The following is a 21140-nucleotide window of genomic DNA, read 5'->3' on the forward strand; positions in this document are numbered from 1 at the left end:
TAATGGCAAATATCTGTTGGATTTCTGCTCAGGATATGGACTGGTTATTACTAACACCATGTTCCAACATAAAAATGTGCACAAATTCACATGGAGAGAAGAGGCAAGGAATAAGAAAAGTCTCATTGACTATGTTATTGTTGATAGTGATGTTTTCTCCCTGGTGCAGGACACCAGAGTGTACAGAGGATTTGAAATTGGAAGTTATCACTATTTAGTCTTGAGCAGGATAAAACTGACTTTCATATTGAAAAGAATAACATGTAAGAAAGTTTTAAAGCGAATAAAAGTTGAGCAGCTCTCAGATATGAAATGCAGACTAAAATACACAAACATAAGCAAAGAAAAATGAAAGAGTTTGAGAACAGGAACCAAACCTTGGAGATTCAAGCAATGAAGAAAACATTGATTGATTCAGCCAGAGAGGCATGTGGTGAGGTTGTGTGCAAGGATAGAAAAATCAGAACTCCCTGGTGGACACAGGAAGTTAAAGAGGCAGTGAAGGAAAAGAAGAAAGCATATCAAAAGTTCCTGGCAAATAAGTCAGCTTTTACTCTTACAGAATACAGAGACAAATGTAAGAAAGCTAAACAGTGTGTAAAACTAGCTAAACAAAAGTCATGGGAGGACTTAGGCAAGAATATAGAAAATAAATATCAAGAAGGTGGCAAAATATTCTGGTTGTTGAAGCTTAGGAATGGAGGAAAGAGTGCTGTAAAAGGAATTAGAGATGATAAAGGTGACATGAAAACAGGAGAAAAAGATATCCTTGAAGTATGGAGTAATTACTTTGAAAAACTGCTAAATGAAACAAGCAGTGATGACAGCACAGTGGTTAAAAACACTGACCAGACATGCAGTCAGGAATACATATCCATACTCGAAGTAGAAAAAGCCATCAAAGGCTTGAAATGTGGAAAGGCAGCAGTAGATGATATTCAGTAGACGGTATAAAAGTCTTACAGTGGCTGCACTGCATAGTTCAGAAAGCCTGGACAGAGGGACGAATTCCCGATGATTGGAGTAGAGCTCTCATAGTACCCATATATAAAAAGGGAAATAAAACTGAATGTGAGCATTACAGAGGTATTTCCCTACTGAGTGTTCCTGGCAAGATCTATGCAAGTATACTTGAGAAACGGCTGAGAAGAATTGTGGAAGAAAAGCTTGGTGAAGAACAAGCTGGATTCAGGCCAAATAGAGGCTGTCAGGATCAGATCTTCACTTTACGACAAATAGTCGAGAAAGCATGGGAATATAACAAAGATCTGTATTTAAGTTTTGTCGATTTTCAAAAGGCATATGACAAGGTGCCAAGAGAGAAGCTATTCAATACGCTGCAGTTATATGGTGTCGATGAGGCATTATATCAAGCAATACTTAGTCTTTATTTGAGTTGTAAGTCAGCAGTTAGAATTGAAGGAAGTACAGGAAGATGGTTTAATGTTAAATCTGGTGTGAGACAAGGATGTACATTATCCCCTCTATTATTCATTATCTATATGGATCACATTATGAAGGAAAGTGGTATTAAACCTGATATCAAAATTGGAGATGTTAATGTCAGCTCTCTGCTTTATGCAGATGATGTTATACTTCTAAATAAATCCGCTACAAGTCTGCAAGATTCTCTGACTAAATTGAATAGCTGTTGTAATAGGTATGGTATGAAGGTCAGCAATAAAAAGACAAAGACAATGAAAATAGGCAGAATCATTGAAAATGTCAACTGTATTGTGAATGGAGAACCTGTGGAATAAGTAAAACATTTCACCTACTTAGGCACGATTTTTAGTGAGGATGGTAAATTAAATATGGAAATAGACAACAGAATCAATAAAGCTGGTATAGTAGGAAGTCAATTGAATAAATTCATATGGAATAAGAGAGAAATTAGTCGGAACACTAAATTAGCTGTATACAAGACCAAGACAGTGTTCAAACCAGTTTTAACTTATGGATCTGAGAGCTGGGTCAGAAGTAAAACACTTGACCAAAGACTAGAGACTGCAGATATGAGAGTCCTGAGAAAGATTAGAGGCACGAACAGATGGCTTCAATGGCAATATCATATTAAAAATGAGGATATTAGGAAAGAACTTGACATTGTCAGCATCCAGGAATGCGTTAGCAGAGCTAATCTCAGGTGGTATGGTCACTTAAATAGAATGGGAGAGGAAAGATTAGCAAAACAAGTGTTCTCTGCCAGGTTGGCAGGAAAATGACTTAGAGGAAGACCAAGATATAGGTGGATTGATACGGTACAAAGTGCCTTAGACGATAGAAATATAAGATCTGATAATGTTGGAGTCTTGACAAGTAACAGACTGATTTGGAGGAAAATTGTAGATAGGAAGTTAGTAATGATGTAATTTTTTCATGTAGTACTTTCATATCCTGTACACCCCTTGAGGGTACATGGCAGGAATTTGATGATGATGATGATATATATGTATATGAAAATGAATTTTTAACTTGGGGATATTGTATATATGCTCCTCAGTGAGTAGCTAGACCCTAGAGAGACCTCAAAAAAGGTTGAAACCGGTCTGGGTAGTGACTTCACCCATAATGTATTGCAGTATACATCTTTTAGTGAGATGTGCTTTACATTATGGGAAATACTAAGAATAGTGATCAGAGCTTTATCCACCTTTACAATGAGTTGCCCTGGTATACCATCTTTAGACTTGAACTACATTTCAGGCGCAAACTTAAATGTTTGCTTACTTGGGATTAGGAGTAAAAATAACCAAGCTTATAAAATTACTTGATTATCCTAATATATCCTAATATATATATATATATATATATATCTTAATATATATATATATATATAAAACCATAGGGAAGTACTACACCTGAGAAATACAGAAAGCAGGGACCACAGTCATGTTGTCTGGTAGAGTAACTATTTTATACACAAAGGATGAACTCAAGCATTGTCGTGAGAAGTCAACTCCACTACACCACTTCTTAGAACATTTTTCTAACAGAAATCTTATGTGGAAGTGTTAATCCACAGTTTAGCTCTCTTGTCAAATTATCTGAAGCACAGTGTCATAAATATTGAAAATTTTCTGAAAAATTAGGATACTTCTCTTTTAGCATGGTAATGCTATGCTCGTCCACTATGAAGTTACTGCTTTAGGACTACATTTTATTGCCTTAACAAACTTAGAAAGAAAGAAATGTAGATAATTTTAGAAAGCCCTAACCTCCTAACCCTATTTATCTTATGGTCATTGATTGTTATTAGATGAAGGATGAATTTAACAAAGAAATACATTGTATATTCAGAGTTTTATTTAAATTGCTTTGGCATTCTTCCAAAGACATTCTCATTTTATCAAGCAACTTATGGATAGTGAGACACTGACCACCATGACTCAGTTGCCTGATTTCCAAACATACAAACAGTGCATAAAAATGTAATCATCTCTACTGAAGAGAACTGCAGTTTTTATGAAGTCTTCTTTATAAGAATTCCATTTTTATAACATATCTGAATGAGATTAATTAAATGATTGATTTTATTTTTATTTATTTTTATCAAGTCTGAAGCAGATTCTGATGACAAGGTTTTATTTAAAGTCAGTCATTTTCTGTCATACAAAATTCACAAGCTTGGTTCTATAAGCTACTAATAATATGGCACACTTTGAGTGCCATTAGTATTGACAACTCAAGTAGTTCTACAATATCATTTAGCATAGATTAAATGCTACCATTTAGTAACCAGTTTGTTTCATTGGCCAGTCAAAAAAAGTCGAAGTTTATTGAAGTATAGATGAAATGATACTTCATCTATACTTTAATTAACAATGTGGAATGTGGAGGACTGTACAATGATAATCATGAGGATCGGTTGAGGGAATGTGGACTGAAGAGTTTGGTGGATAGAAGAAGGAGAGGTGATATGATTGAGACTTTTAAACTGTTGAGTAGTGGTTACAGGGTTGACACTGGGAAGTTCTTTTGTTTGGTTGAACAGCAGGAAGGAGTGATGACAAGAGGCCATCCCTGAAAGTTAAGAAAGGAAACTGTGAGCAAGAGGGTGAAGAGTGGTTTCTTTGCACGGAGGGTGGTTGAACCATGGAATGCATTGCCTGATGGAGTGGTGAGAGCGAGAACGGTCAATGAGTTCAAGGAGTGGTATGATAGACTTTGTGTTTCTTAGGAAGGACCTCCCACGATGAGTCTTTTGACTGCATGGAGGCCTGAATAATAATAATAATAATAATAATAATAATACTGAAAACCAGTATTTACTTGAAGTTAAAGCATATAATCCAATAATGCCTTTTGTAATTGTCAGTAGTTTTTTTCCTAAATAATACTTGAAAACAGTCCTATAATAATGGAATTAAAAATTTTAATGACCCCATTCCTTCAAAGACTATTCAATGTGGTTATTTGCATGCATGATACCATATTTTTAAAATTTATTTTCTTCTTTTTAAAAGAAATAAAGAGAGAGAGGGGGGGGAGCTTGAAAGTGAAAATTAGTAATAAATACCTATTATAAGAAAAATTCTTAACACTCTTACCTGCTATTAAGATCGCCCCAGCTTTTAGTAGACCTCATCGAACCACCCAAACTTGTAGTTCTATAAAAAATAAAATCTGTCAGTATTAAACAAAAATTCTAAACATTTTTATGCATTAGCAATGTAATATCTAATATCAATATTTGAGCACAATTTATAATAACAAATGTTCATTTTCCAAGCAAAAATGTATGCAAATCCAGCATCAAATTCCTGTCATGTATCCTCAAGGGGACGTACAGGATATGATAGTACTACATGAAAAACTTACATCACTGCTAACTTCCTATCTATAATTTTCCTCCAAATCAATCTGTTACCTGTCAAGACTCCAACATTATCATATCTTAAATTTTAAGATCTGATAATGCTGGATCAGATCTTAAAATTCTAAGGCACTTTTTACTGTATTATCAATCCACCTATATCTTGGTCTTCCTCTGGGTCTTTTTCAACCTGGCAGAGAACACTTGTTTTGCTAATCTTTCCTCTCCCATTCTGTTTAATGACCATACCACCTGAGATCAGCTCTGCTAACACATTCCTGGATGCTAACAATGTCAAGTTCTTTCCTAACATCCTCACTTTTAATATGATATCGCAAACGATGCCACCTGTTCATGTCCTTAATCTTTCTCAGGACTCTCATATCTGCGGTCTCCAGTCTAGTCAAGTGTTTTATTTCTAACCCAGCTCTCAGATCCATAAAATAAAATTGACTTGAACACTGTTATATACAGCTAATTTAGTGTTTTCACTAATTTCTCTCTTATTCCATAAACTGAATGAATTTATATTCCATATAAATTCATTCAGTTTACTTCCTACCATACTAGCTTTGTTGATTCTGTTGTCTATTTCCATATTTAATTTGCCATCTAAAAATCATGCCTAAGTAGCTGAAATGTTTTTACTTGTTCTATAGGTTCTCCATTCACAATGCAGTTGATATTTTCAATGTTTCTGCCTATTTTCATTGTCTTTGTCTTGTTGTTGCTGACCTTCATACCATATCTATTACAACAGTTATTCAATTTAGTCAGGGAATCTTGCAGACTTGTACTGGATTTATTTAGAAGTATAACATCATCTGTATAAAATAAAGAGTTGAGATTAACATTTCTAATTTTGATATCAGGTTTAATAGCACTTTCCTTAATAATGTGGTCTATATAGATAACAGAAGGGATTATCATACATCCTTTCTGACACCAGATTTAACATTAAACTATCTTCCTGTACTTCCTTCAATTCTAACTGCTGACTTACAACTCAAATAAAGACTATGTATTGCTTGATATAATACTCCATTGAGATCATACAACTATAGCATTTTGAATAGCTTTTCTCTTGGCACCTTGTCATATGCATTTTCTAGATCGACAAAACTTAAATACAGAATCTTTGTTATATTCCCATGATTTCTCAACTATTTGTCATAAAGTGAATATCTTTACGACAGCCTCTATTTGGCTCAAATCCAGCCTGTTCTTCACCAAGCTTCCCTTCTACAATCCTTCTCAACTGTTTCTCAAGTATACTTGAATAAATCTTATCAGGAACACTCAGTAGGGAAATACCTCTGTAATTCTCGCATTCAGTTTTATTTCCCTTTTGGTATATGGGTACTATGGGAACTCTAATCATTTGAAATTTGTTCTTCTGAACTATTCAGTGCAGCCACTGTAAGACTTTTATACCTCCATACTTGAGCATTGCGGATCAAATATCATCTACTCCAGCTGCTTTTCCACATTTCAGGTTTTTGATGTCTTTTTCTACTTCAAGTATGGATATGTGTTCCTGATTGCATATCTGTTGAATGTTTTTTACCACTGTGCTGTTATCAATGCTTGTTTCATTTAGCAATTTTTCAAAGTAATATCATACATCAAGGATATCTTTTTCTCCAGTTTTTATGTCACCTTTATTATCTTTAATTCCTTTTACAGCACTCTTTCCTCCATTTCTGAGCTTTTTCAACAATCTCCAGAATATCTTGCCACCTTCTTGATATTTATTTTCTATGTTCTTACCAAAGTCTTCTGATGACTTTTATTTAGCTAGTTTTACAGAGTTTAACTTTCTTACATTTGTATGATGGCATGCAAATCCAAACTTTTAAAATACTGCATATTTAATAATAATCACATAACTAATAACTATGCAGTATGCAATTATTATTATTATTAAATGAAATATGAAATCACATACTTAATGAAGTTTACTCATAATATTATTGCTCTTACAGATCATCAGTTGTCACTATATGTACCTGCCTCCCTTAAATTCACTCGACATCAATATATTACTATCATCATCTGGCAATACATTAATTGCATACATTGATCATGCAAAAATCTACTTTTTGTACTTAAATAGTATTTTAATGACTATTTCCTTGAATCAAATAAAATAGCATGATAGTCTCAAAAGTACATTTCGAGATTAGATGATTCTAGCCTTTTTACATAAAATAGTTATTTTATTCTTGCTATTCCATTTTTTTATTTTCAAAAAATTCTTAAGATTTATATATCTTAGCACGCCTTGACAATTCCCCAAGGATGGCACTTCTCCCATTCATACTACCTATGAAGAATTACTACTCCCAGATGTTCAAGAGGTGTATCTGATCTTGAAGAGAATGCATAAAAGTAACTAGTCAAATGAAAGTTTTGAAAATGGTTTGGAGATCATATTTGCAAACAACTTTGGTTATTATTTTTTATGTACCCTTAACATATGGAGTGGGAATGCTGTAATCCTGGGTGTGTGTGTGGGGGGGGGGGATGCATGTAATATTTTACCTATTTTATATGGTCTGTAGCCATTGGCTAAAGAGGTATTGTGAAGTTCCCTAATGGCTCATTATCCTTCTCTATTTACAGAAAACTCGCTCATTACTGGCAGGTATTTACATAAACAGTCACACTACCACCACCCTTCCCAAACAGTATGGCATCCTCTTGTGGAAAGGCTTAGACGTTGGTTATGCATTTTTAACTAAGTAATTTAAGGAAATTACAACGTTACTAGTTTATACATTAAAATAAATTTTAATATATTTCAATATTTCGGCAACGTCATGTTGCCATTTTCAAGAAACTTAAGAACAAGACACGTGCACACAGGCACAACAAACAGTAAATGAGGAAGAAGCAGGAAGCTATTATATCTCCTAAAGTCCTGATGGTGCCCCCAAGCGGGCAATGTTGGTATTCTTGGACGATTGGGATGAAGGTCTTCTGATGTAGGTTTCCCAAATTTGAGGCAGTCTCATGCAGCCAAATTTGTTGAGGTTCGGATTGTTTCTTAGGGCTGAAGCTGATTCCATGAAAAGCCTTTCATACTTGTATTTACAATGGTGTACTATCGTGGCTTTCTTTCACCGTATTCTACGGCAGGTATCCAGCGCATGGTCAGCAAGACCAAAGTTGCTATACTGGTGAAACCAGATGTAGTCCTTGTGTTCTCAAATTCTGATATTGGCTGTCCTGCCTGTTTGGCCAAAGTAGGACAGCTTACAGCTGCAAGGGACCTGGTATACACCAGGTAGGTCTAGGAGTGGGGGAGGTTGGTCTTTAGTAGAGCAGATAAGGGATGCCAATTATTTTTTATATGGTCTGTAGCAAGAAGTTAAGTCATGTTTTTTTAGGATTTTTGTCATTTTTTCCGAGGTGCCTCGGATATCGGGTATGGTGATGGATTTAGAGTAATCCTTGTGAGGGGGGGAGGGAGGGGGGGAGTTGTGGTTTACTGGTTTCAATATTTTTTGGATTTTTTTGGGGAGGTAGCCATTGGCTGAGAAAGTGTTGAGAATGTGGTTTAGTTCTGTGGTTAGGGCATTGTCATTTGAACAGATAAGTTTAGAATTGTTGTGTAGTGTCTTAATGACTCCATATTGTTGTGAGGAAGGGTGGTGGGATTGTTAGTGAATGTATCTGCCTGTATGAGTGGGTTTTCTATAGACTGAGAAAACCAAGGTTCCATCAGGCTGGCAGGTGACTAGTGTGTCTAAGAAAAGAAGGCAGTTGTTTTTTTTTTTCTTCCAGGGTGAATTTGATTCTGGGGTGTTGGTTGTTTATATGTGTTAGGAAGGAGAGGAGTGCATCGGAGCCATGTGGCCAAATAGCAAACACATCATCAACATAGCAAAGCCAAATGGTTGGTCTCTGTGGGGCAGAGTTTAAGGCTTTCTCTTCAAAAGTCTCTATATAAAAGTTGGCCAAGGGTGGGGAGAGTGGAGAACCCATGGCTGTGCCCTCTATTTGTTTGTAGAATTTTCCTTGCCAAACAAAATAGCCTGAGTTCACTGTGAACTGAAAAAGGGCTGTGATATCGGGAGGAAATTTAGCTTGGATTAGCTCTAAGGATTTTTTGAGTGAGACATTTGTGAATAAGGAGGAGACATCAAAAGTGACCATTATATCAGTGTGTTTGAGTGTAAGGTTTTCTATGCTGGCTTTGAAGTGGGCTGAGTTTTTTGTGTGAAGGTGTGTTGCCAGGATAGTGTGAGAGAGCTTTGGCCAAATGTTTAGCTAGTTTGTATATGTGGGGGAATCAATGCCATCCACTATGGGACGTAATGGCATATATTCCTTATGTATTTTTGGGAGTCCATAAATACGGGGGGGGGGGGGGGGGTATGAAGTTAAATGGTTTTAATTTGTTACTGATTTCCACAGGCCAAGAAGTGACCTTCTTAAGGAGCCTGTGGAGTTTTCTAATTTGTGAGTTGGCGGGATTGTACTTGATAGGGAGGTAAGTAGCCTGCGTGCATGTGTCTTGTACTTAAGTTTCTTGAAAATGGCAACATGACGTTGCCAAAATATTAAAGTATATTAAAATTTATTTCAATGTATAAACTAGTGACGTTGTAATTTCCTTAAATTACTTAGTTAAAATTGCATAACCAACGTCTAAGCCTTTCCATGAGAATTACGATAATCCACAGAGATGATATCGCATATAAAGCACGCCATTACAGTAAAATGAAATTAAAGCTATCAAGACAACTGAATTGTCTCGCATTCCTAAAACGCTGCCGGGATAACCAGGTAATTCCTAACTGTGTGAAATTCAAGCACCGTTTCTCTTCGCAAAAGGCACTTCATATTTATAACTGTGCCAGCCAAGCCTTATTCAGAGAACAAATTGCTGCGACTCGCCGTTTCCTGAGTGAAGCTAACTCAGCTATACAGGCACTCGAAGATGACCTTTCAAGCACCTTAAGCCACAAAATTTGGTCTATTTTATATGACATCTCGTGCAGTGCAGCAGAGAAAGAATTTAAAAAAGTACGATATCGACACATCAAAAAATTTAAAAATTTAAGAAACAACTCGATTTCGAAACCACAACTTCCTACTGAAACGGTAGTCAACCTTTCGTCAATTAACGTAAATCCTGAACCACTCGACGCCCTCGCACGTGGCCACAACTTCGCCATTGCGCCCATAAGAATACCTGCAGAAGATATTATGATAAGAATTGAACGCAGGATACGACACCTTCCAAACCACGTCGCCAATGATATTAGACTGGATGTAGCTTGTGTTCCGACCAAAGCTAAACCACAAAAAGCCAACATGCCCAGTAAGGAAATTAAATCTCTACTGGAATTAAAAAAAAAACAAGAAAATAATAATCACCAAAGCTGATAAAGGGAACGCCACAGTATAGCTTAACCAAAAAGATTACACAGGTAAGCTGAAAGCTTTATTGTTAGATCGGGCTACTTACCTCCCTATCGAGTACAATCCCACCAACTCACAAATTAGAAAACTCCACAGGCTCCTTAAGAAGGTCACTTCTTGGCCTGTGGAAATCAGTAACAAATTAAAACCATTTAACTTCATACCCCCCCCCCCCCGTATTTATGGACTCCCAAAAATACATAAGGAATATATGCCATTACGTCCCATAGTGGATGGCATTGATTCCCCCATATACAAACTAGCTAAACATTTGGCCAAAGCTCTCTCACACTATACTGGCAACACACCTTCACACATAAAAAACTCAGCCCACTTCAAAGCCAGCATAGAAAACCTTTCACTCAAACACACTGACATAATGGTCGGTTTTAATGTCTCCTCCTTATTCACAAATGTCCCACTCAAAGAATCCTTAGAGCTAATCCAAGCTAAATTTCCTCCCGATATCACAGCCCTTTTTCAGTTCACAATGAACTCAGGCTATTTTGTTTGGCAAGGAAAATTCTACAAACAAATAGAGGGCACAGCCATGGGTTCTCCACTCTCCCCACCCTTGGCCAACTTTTATATGGAGACTTTTGAAGAGAAAGTCTTAAACTCTGCCCCACAAAAACCAACCATTTGGCTTCGCTATGTTGATGATGTGTTTGCTATTTGGCCACATGGTTCCGATGCACTCCTCTCCTTCCTAACACATATAAACAACTAACACCCCCAGAATCAAATTCACCCCCTGGAAGAAGAAAAAAACAACTGCCTTCCTTTCTTAGACACACTAGTCCAGCCTGATGAAACCTTGGTTTTCTCAGTCTATAGAAAACCCCTCCCACAGGGAGATACATTTACCAACAATCCCACCACCCCTCCTCGCAACAATATGGAGTCGTTAAGACCCTACACAACAAGGCTAAACTTATCTGTTCAAATGACAATGCCCTAACCACAGAACTAAACCACATTCTCAACACTTTCTCAGCCAATGGCTACCTCCCCCCCAAAAATCCAAAAAATATTGAAACCAGTAAACCACAACCCCCCCTCCCTCCCCCTCACAACAAGGATTACTCTAAATCCATCACCATACCCGATATCCGAGGCACCTTGGAAAAAATGACAAAAATCCTAAAAAAACATGACTTAACTTCTTGCTACAGACCATATAAAAAATTGGCATCCCTTATCTGCTCTACTAAAGACCAACCTCTGCTCCCTAGACCTACCTGGTGTATACCAGGTCCCTTGCAACTGTAAGCTGTCCTACTTTGGCCAAACAGGAAGGACAGCTAATATCAGAATTTCAGAACACAAGGACTACATCCGGTTTCACCAGTACAGCCACTCTGGTCTTGCTGACCATGCACTGGATACCTGCCGTAGAATACGGTGGAAGAAAACCACGATAGTACACCGTAGTAAATACAAGTATGAAAGGCTTTTCACGGAATCAGCTTCAGCCCTAAGAAACAATCTGAGCCTCAACAAATTTGGCTGCATGAGACTGCCTCAAATTTGGGAAACCTACATCAGAAGACCTTCATCCCAATCGTCCAAGAATACCAACATTGCCCGCTTGGGGGCACCATCAGGACTTTAGGAGATATAATAGCTTCCTGCTTCTTCCTCATTTACTGTTTGTTGTGCCTGCATGCACGTGTCTTGTTCTTAAGTTTCTTGAAAATGGCAACATGACGTTGCCGAAATATTGAAATATATTAAAATTTATTTTAATGTATAAACTAGTAACGTTGTAATTTCCTTAAATTACTTAGTTAAAAATGCATAACCAACGTCTAAGCCTTTCCACAAGAGGATGCCATACTGTTTGGGAAGGGTGGTGGTAGTGTGACTGTTTATGTAAATACCTGCCAGTATGAGCGAGTTTTCTGTAAATAGAGAAGGATAATGAGCCATTAGGGAACTTCACAATACCTCTTTAGCCAATGGCTACAGACCATATAAAATAGGTAAAATATTACATGCATCCCCCCCACACACACACCCAGGATTACAGCATTCCCACTCCATATGTTAAGGGTACATAAAAAATAATAACCAAAGTTGTTTGCAAATATGACCTTCATACCATTTTCAAACCTTTTATTCAACTAGCTATTTTTATACATTATCCTCAAGATCAATTACATCTCTTGAACATCCAGGAGTGTATAAAGATCATTTATATGGCAAGTTGGGATTGGCAGACCATGCTCTGGATAGGCCTTCAAATAGGATCAGATGGAGAAAAATATATTTATTACATAGAAGTTGTTACAGGTCTGAGGGGCTCTTTTCTTAGAATCAGCATCTGCTATGAAGAACTCTCCCAACCTCAACAAGCATGGTTGCATTAATTTAGCAAAGATCTGGGAGAGTATCATTTTAAGACCTAATAGTCGAACTTCTCTAAATTAATTTTGCAGCTATCTGACCCATAGAGGGCACTACTTAAGGACATTAGGTGTCAGTAATAAAATCCTTCTAGTAATAAAACGTACTTTTATGCCACCGTTTAATTTCCTTTATTTCTTATGTTTCTCTATTTGCAAGTATCAGGAATAAAGGAAATTAACTTGTGGCATAAAAGTAGGTTTTATTACTAGAAGGATGGGTAAGGTCAAGGTTTAGAAGAGCAGAAGGAGAGTGTGTGTGTTCCAAATACCCTGGATATTAATAAGGCAGCAGGACTGAATGGGCATTGCCACAGGTTTTAAGAGAAGTGTTAAGGAACTAATGAAATTCTAACTATGGAAAAGATGCCCAAGCTGTCGGAGGAGAATAAGATAGTGCCATAAGGGTAGTGGCAGAAGAATGGAGGTGAAAAAACTATAAACCCGTTTGTATTTCTTCTGTAGTTGTTAAGATTTTGGAGAAATTAGTGAGGGATTGCATACAAAATTGGAAAGTGAGGGTAATGTTGCGTAAGTCAGCATAGATTTGTTAAAGGGGTGTTCCTGTCTCATTCTGATGGCCTTTTATATAATAAAGTAACAAGAGCAGTTGATGAGGGAAAGGCATATGCTGCTTTTTTTTTTTTTGTTTGTTAAATTTTGCAATAGCGCTTGATAGTGTGCCATATGAAGATAAGCTAACATTTAAGTTGCAGCACGTGGGTTTAGATATCAGGTTAGTGAAGTGGATTGGAGATTTAATCTGACAGATAACAGAATTGAGTGTGCTGTATCAAGGAAGAAGGATACAAGTGGGATTCAACAAGGCTCAGTACTGGGACCTCTACTGTAACTTTTATTACACCTTCATTGCCACATAACACTTTCATTGGGCAACGGGGGGATATTCAGTTATTTACAGATGATGTGAAGCTGGGAAGAGTTATTAGTGATAATGCTGATATTGTGTCCCTCCCTTCAGGAGAATATGAATAGGTTAGACAGATGGACAACTGCATTGGTTGTTGGTGGAAGTATGCTAGAGGAGGAGTCTTGGATGGTCAATAGAAATTTAACATTTAGAGGCACATTGTGAAGGTTATCCAGAGGACTGCTACAATGCTGAGGAGGATATTAAACAGCAAAGATAAAAGAATGATTCCATTGTATAAGGCCCTGAGTACACATTTGAATTATTGTCCTGATCAACTCACTGGGATTTGCAAAGGTTAAATTAACCTTGGAGAAGGTACAAAGGCTGATAATAAAAACGATATCAGGACTGTACAATGTTAGTTATGGGAACAGACTGAGGGCAAGCAAACTAGAGAATTTGGTGGATAAAAGACAAAGAGGTGATATGAGTAAGATATTTAAACTGTCCAGAAGTAGTTACAGGGATTGATAGTGGGGAAATCTTTTGTGTGGTAGAATACAGAGAAGGGATAAAAACAGGGGGGGGGGCATCCCAGGGAGTTGCAAATGGAAGGAGTGAGTAAGAGGGTGAGAAATAGCTTTTTTTTTGCTGTGAGAGTGCAGATAATGAAGAAGTTTAAGAAATGGTATGATACATTTTGGATTGTCTAAGATATGAATCTCCCATGATGAGCATTGTGATTTCCTGGAGGTCCTGAATACAATATAATGTCAATCCCACCTACAAAAGGTTATAAACCTATCATATATTTTGTATTGAAAGTTACAGGTTAGAAAATCTTGGAATGTTGCTTGCTAATAACTTTTTAAGCCATTTCAGGTTTCCAATAAATGGAATGGTACTTCATGCTGGGCAATAAAAATCATCTGTTAGCTAAAAACTTCACAACCATTTATGCCATAATTTGATTTGAACTAGCAGATGGTGGTTGGGGGCAAGCAACACTGGCCACTTGGCCAATCATGCTTGCAAATCACACAGATTCTTTAAACTTAAAATAAGCCTAACTTCAGAATAAGATAATATAATAATTAACCTTGAAGAGGGTACAGAGGCTGATAACAAAAATGATATCATGACTGTACAATGTTAGTTATGGGAACAGACTGAGGGCAAGCAAACTGCAGAATTTGATGAATAAAAGACAAAGAGGTAATATGAGTAATTACATTACATATTACTGAGTTACTCAAAAAGTTTTTAACACAGTTTTATGTTGTGTCTGGTACATGCACATATTCTAGGTAACTGCAGGAGTCTTGGATGGTCGATGAAAGAACCCCACAAAGGAAAATGATAACACTACAGAAAAGATACAATGTATAATATGGTTTACTGAAGCCAAACTTTCAAATGTAATGTTCAAGCACAACAAAATTTCAGAGTAAATAATCAAAAATATCATTTAGCATCAATTATACATGGATAGCACAAGAAGACAAAGTGTAAGAACACTTTGTCTTCGTTCCACAATCTTTGACCCAGATTCTGGCTGCATTTTGGATCAAAGATTGTGGAATGAATCCAATAGTCCTTTTTACATTGCCCTCAGAAATCCATGCACGCACACAAGTGTGGTTCAGAAAGTGCAAATATCACAATTAACAGTGCACAAGATGATATATATAATCCTAATCCCTTTGGCAAGTAGTTTTATGACACCCAACTTCGTATATTTTAATTATGATCTGATAGTTTATAATATATCATTTCAAGAGATAGTGTTGCATGCTGTAGCATAGATTACTTATCCGACTCCTTTTAGACATGCAAATGTCCACTTACACATGAGACACATAAATGTTTGGCACTCATTGTAGTAAAAGTGTTATAGCATACAAAGCACAAGAATATGCAAGTATAAACTCAGATTGTCAAGACTTCATGAATCTTCTGAAATTCCTCAAATGATGCAGGGAGTCAGACATTATATTCACATGTCAAATTGAACCTCAACTGTGTCTCCAGAAGCACCACACATTTACGAGACACTAACATTATTCTACTAGTCATGCATGGTATACTCATCTCTTGCAGTGCTGGCCAACACTTAACATTACATGATTAGCTTCCTAACATACTGAACATGAAATTTTTAGATAATTTTCTTGGATGTCTTCAATACAGTTTAGAAGAGAAAGTGAAAACTGCTGGTGCAACAGGTCATAATCAATCTCTTGGTCATAACAGCTCGAGAAATAAGCTATCACAACGCAGCTATGGCCATGAGCAGCTTCAGAAGGAATACTGCGATCACAGTTATGGCAATGTTCACATTTGTGGATATCTGTAGCCTTCCTTCCCATGCTGCCAATAACATCCAACTGGATGCAGCCAATATTCTAAAACATGCTTGGTCCCCTCCAAAAAAATATAAAAGCTACATTAAAACAGAAATGTCAATGTCACCAAAACAGATAAGGGTAAGGTCGATATCATCCTCAAGTGTTGAGTGTGTGAAAAATGTTGATCCTCCTCAGAGACTAATCCAACTACCAAAAAAACACTTCTAGATAATGTTACATCTTGGTCACTTGAAAATGCGCACAAACTTAAGCCACAGTTCCTTTCCTGGATATATGGAATGCCAAAAATACAAGAAAAAAATACCTCACTGCTGACAGTACTGATTCCCTAAAATATAAATTATTGAAATATGGCTAGGCTATTTTTAATTCATTGTAGGAAAAAAGGAACCAATAACTATATTTTCTTTATTGACACTAACTATACAGGGTGTTCGGGATAAATTTGACAGTTTCGTAAGGAAAAAGAAAATCTTCTTTGTATCTATTAAATTTAATGAATTGACAAAAAAACATTACAGGCAGAGTTAATTACAATACTATCAACAAGATTTACTCAAAATAACCACCATTAGCATCGATCACAGCTTCAATTCTGCTTCGGAACCTCGAACAAGCTGATGCTACAGTCTCCCTGGGAAGGGCCACAAAAACTGTTTTAATTTTATCCATTAACTGGGCTTTTGTATTACTGGAAGTGCGATTGGTGTCTTTTTCAACTGCGCCCCATACAAAATAATCCATGGGGTTAAGGTCTGGGGAGTTTGGAGGCCAAACATTTGGACTGGTGAAGTCGTAGAAATTTTCAGACAACCATTTTTGACTTTTCCCAGAGGTGTGGCAAGGGGCCGAATCCTGCTGCCATACATACGGCCTACCATTGGCTACCCTTGTTATCCAGGGCTTGACTACAGTTAGCAACTCCACGAACAAAGCCCGAATTCCAATGCCAGGGTTCTTCAACACCTGTTCCTGCAGATTTGCGAGGAATTCTGCTGTACGAACGCAATCAGATCGTCTGCTAGGGATCTTTCTTCTTGCTACATCCTCGTAGTCACCATTGCAAGTCTCTAGTTCATGCCTGATTGTTTTTACTGTATTCAGGGAGCATTGGGCAGCAGTCGTAATATCCTTATTTTGATGGCGGGCACGAATCATCATGATACAAGTTATTCTCTTCCATGATTCAGGTGGGTTCCAGCTATCCATCCTTTCTGACATCTTGTATATGAATGAAGAAGGGTCCAAACTTTTAAATGAAGAGAAGTGTGTGTTAATACATGTAACTTACGGAAAAATATAATTAATTATAAATATGTCAAATTTATCCCGAACACCCTGTATGTTTACTTAATGGCTCTTTATTCCTTGGGAAGTGGAAATCTACCCATACAAATATGTGTGAGTAAGTTTCCACCATCTTTCACACTACTAACACTTGCCTACAGAATATGGATTGTTCAAGCATTAGAAAATAGAGTACAGACAATCATTTGTTCAGGCAACACTGCTCTCACCAATGAAATCAACCCACATGGTTTTCTCCTGATACATACCCATACACACAAAAGTTTCTACACTTAATTTTTTTTTTTTTTTGGAATCTTAGGGAAAAATAACAAATATCGTCAATATATGTAAGCCAAACTTTGGTTTTTTTTTTTTTTTAAGAGCAGTGGAATTTACAACACATACTGCTCAAAACTATCCATATATAATTGACCACCATTAATGCTGACACTGTTCTTCTCTCTGCCCCACTGTCAACTTTTATATGGATACTTTTTGGATGGATTATCTGTTACTCTAAATCTGCTACTCTCAAATCTGAAGTCAGGAATGGATATGTTGATGTATTCATTATTCTGCACCATGGCTGCCCAAATCCTGAGCACACTGCACAAATGCATGCAATTTATCATTAAATTTAAAACCAGAATGTACTCCCATTTCTTAAAATACTTTCACATGTCTTCCCTCTGAGCGTCTGTCTTCATTCCCCTGTGTGTGATAAAGGGACCTCCCAGATGAGTCTTTGACTCCACAGATCTTTACCACTCACCACAAGAACTAGGTGTTATTAACACTTAAAAAAAGGCAATAATAGTTTTCTCTGATGAGCAAACATACTCTAAAAAAATGAAATTAATGTTGAGGCCATGTTATTATTATTACCCCATGACCTCATGGAGTCAAAGACTCATCTGGGAGGTCCCTTTATCACACACACACACCTCATCATATCGTGCCTTAAACATACTCAAACTCCTTGCAGACACCACACTCAGGCAAGACATTCCAATCATTCACAACTCTGCACAAAAAAAACCTGCCTCTCACTCCCCTACTCACACCCTCTTTATACAGTTTCCAGGGATGACCTCTGGTTCTCCCCTGATCTCCCACTATTCTCTGTAGAACTTCTCTACCATTGATCTTATAACAACCCCTTACCAACTTGTAGGTCTCTATCATATCTCCCCTCTTCCTCCTCTCCACCAGACTGCAAATTACATCTTCTCAATCTGTCCTCATACTCAACATTCCGGAGGTCAGAAACTACCTTAGTCAGTTGCCTTTGGACCCTTTCTAACATCTCTTCATCCTTCTGAAAACCCGGTGACCAAATCTGGGCACAATAGTCCATGTGTGGCCTAATCAAAGCCTTATACAATGAAACAAGAATCTCCCTGCTTCTACATGTCAGTGTCCTCCGCATCATTCCCAGAAGCCCAGAAGTCTTCACAATTTTAACAATGTGTCCCCTAAATTTTAGATCCTTATCCACTATCACCCCCAGATCTCTTATTTCCTCTACCTCCAACAATATATTCTCACCAAGCATAAATTCTGCATCCCATCTTTTTCTTTCCAAATTTTAAAACCTTACATTTTGCAACATTGAACTCACATCTCCATTTCTGTGCCCAATCACTCAATTTATTCAAAGTCTTCTTGCAAGCCACAACATCTTCACTACTCTTTATGGTTCGTCCCAACTTTGCATCATTTGCAAACAACTGAATATCTCCATCCAAATCTTCACCTATATCATTAATATACAAGTTAAACAGTAATGGCCCTAAAACAGATCCCTGAGGCACTCCACTAGTGACTTTCCTTTTCTTGGATATCGCACCCCCATACACAACTTGTTGATACCTATCAGATAACCAGTGTCCAATCCAATGCACTAATCTAATATCCAACCCCATCTGCTCTAGTTTAACTGTCAACTTATCATGAGATACTCTATCAAAAGCCTTCGCGAAATCCAAGTATATTACTGTGTATCCTTCTCCTCTGTCCAAGGAAGCAGTCACTTTATTGTAATAAGTAAGTAGATTACTAAAACATGACCTCCCTTTAGCAAATCCATGCTGTCCAAAGATAATACCACTGTTGTCAACCCAACTCTGGATCCTAGTTCTCAAGCTTCTCCAACAACTTAACCACAACACCTGACACACAGATAGGCCTATAGTTTGATGCTTGAGTTCGATCACCTCCTCTATGAAGTGGAACAATCTTGCCCTCCTTCCACTCCTTAGGAACTTGACGAAGTGCAAGACTCGTATTAAAAAATTCTCATTCATCCTTCTTTGTTTCCGTACTTTCGGTCCAACATACGTCCAACTTTCATTCTCATTCATCTTTCTTTGTTTCCGTACTTTCAGTCCAACTTTCTCCATCATTCATTCTTTTTTCGCTATCATTCATTCTTTCGATTTTTTTCACTTTTGATTTCTGCGTCACGCCATTTCTAGTTTCATTCATTCTCTCAATTTCGTTTCCTTCTGCCACTCTCGCCTCACTTTCGTCCCTTTTAACATCCGTTACGGTTTTCAAATCGCTCTTTTTTTTTTTTTACTGATTTTTTAACATTTTTTCACCTCTCTTTCTCACCATCCTTCTCTTTCAAACGTAAACTCATGTTCCCCGTGACATTCTCTTCACTAACACTTTCTGTCATCAATTTCATATTTGCATTCATCAGTTCCTCGTTCAGGTCACACTTCGCACACACCCTTCTTCCATCTGCGCTAAACATCCACAAATCATTTATGTAATCGAAAGAATACATATAACAGATCTCACACTTAACAAAACGACTGAAATCTAAATTAAAATCATGGAATGACAATGCCGCCGCCATTTTTTTTTTTTTTTCCCTGCAGGTTACTAGGTCTAATAATAATGATTTCATAATTAAGTTTTGGCAAGAAAAATCCCCCACACTAATAATACCGGTAGCGCACAACGTTTACAGCCGCTCTTACTCAAACAATTACGCATATATACTTAATTATTCCTAGAATAACTTATCTCAATCAGGAGCTCTTCTTAGACACGTCCACAGTGCTTGGCTCACTAGTGCCACCCCCATGGCAAGGAGACTTGTCCCTCTCTGTATGGGTATCACATTCAAGAGTTTCTTTTCTGAGAGCATGTATGTCCCTTCTCTATCATCTATTACCAACTCCAAATAAACACAAACAAATCTTCCTCAAGCAAGTAAAACAAGTCAAAATTTCTACAAAAAAAAAATTTACACATTAATGCCTACTAATGTATTGTTTCGAAGAAACTCGTCAAATAAAAAAATTAAGCAGCATTTATTATTAAAGGAGGGTAGTGCATAATTAGCACTGTCTACTTAGATGACATTCATGCCAATTTGGTGACAATATATTTGAATTAATTCATTAATCAACATATACTTAATTTCAAAATTACTCATACAATAGTAATGCAATGGCAAATGAATATTATTAGGAAAGAATAACTGGTTTAACCACCAAAAAAGCCATATGGATGAAATATATCAAATAATTTATGCTTCATATCCACCCACATTATTCAATAGTATCTAAATGTTATTTCAATAGGCACTTTGCTTCTATGTATTTACATCTATTACCAACAGCACCATGAAAACATGTCAAGGATGGTGTGGTGGCTAATATTTTTATTAAATAATTAATCTAAATATTAATTTGCTCTTTGATGAATGGATATTTTACCTAGAGTAGTAGTAGTAATCAGAATGAGAATGACACCCTAAAATCGAGTCTCCTAGTCAAGCTCAGAAAGTTGGACCATGCAGACTAACAATGTCTAACAACTGAGATTTCCTATGTCATGATTGATATACACTCTCCAAGGGACTTAGTTGCACTATTTAAAATTTTTTTCAGAGCTTACTTTGTGCAAAAGAAATTCTTAAATTTTAGCAACTT

At 36.9% G+C, this 21140-nt stretch overlaps 1 protein-coding gene across 1 annotated transcript in view; it reads right to left on the reverse strand.

The window, feature by feature from the left end:
- Window positions 1-21140, reverse strand: part of LOC150107442 (zinc finger C2HC domain-containing protein 1A-like) — a 137466-nt gene that overhangs the window by 12671 nt on the left and 103655 nt on the right. Inside the window, exon 10 of the mRNA XM_090392098.1 lies at window positions 4551-4610. Within this exon, the coding sequence (XP_090248224.1) occupies window positions 4551-4610 (60 nt within the window). The remainder of the gene's footprint in view (window positions 1-4550; window positions 4611-21140) is intronic.

The sequence above is a fragment of the Typopeltis vanoorti genome, chromosome 4 (genome assembly GCF_054136105.1).
Source record: "Typopeltis vanoorti isolate ZY-2024b chromosome 4, IOZ_Tvanoo_1.0, whole genome shotgun sequence".
Lineage (NCBI taxonomy): Eukaryota > Metazoa > Arthropoda > Arachnida > Uropygi > Thelyphonidae > Typopeltis > Typopeltis vanoorti.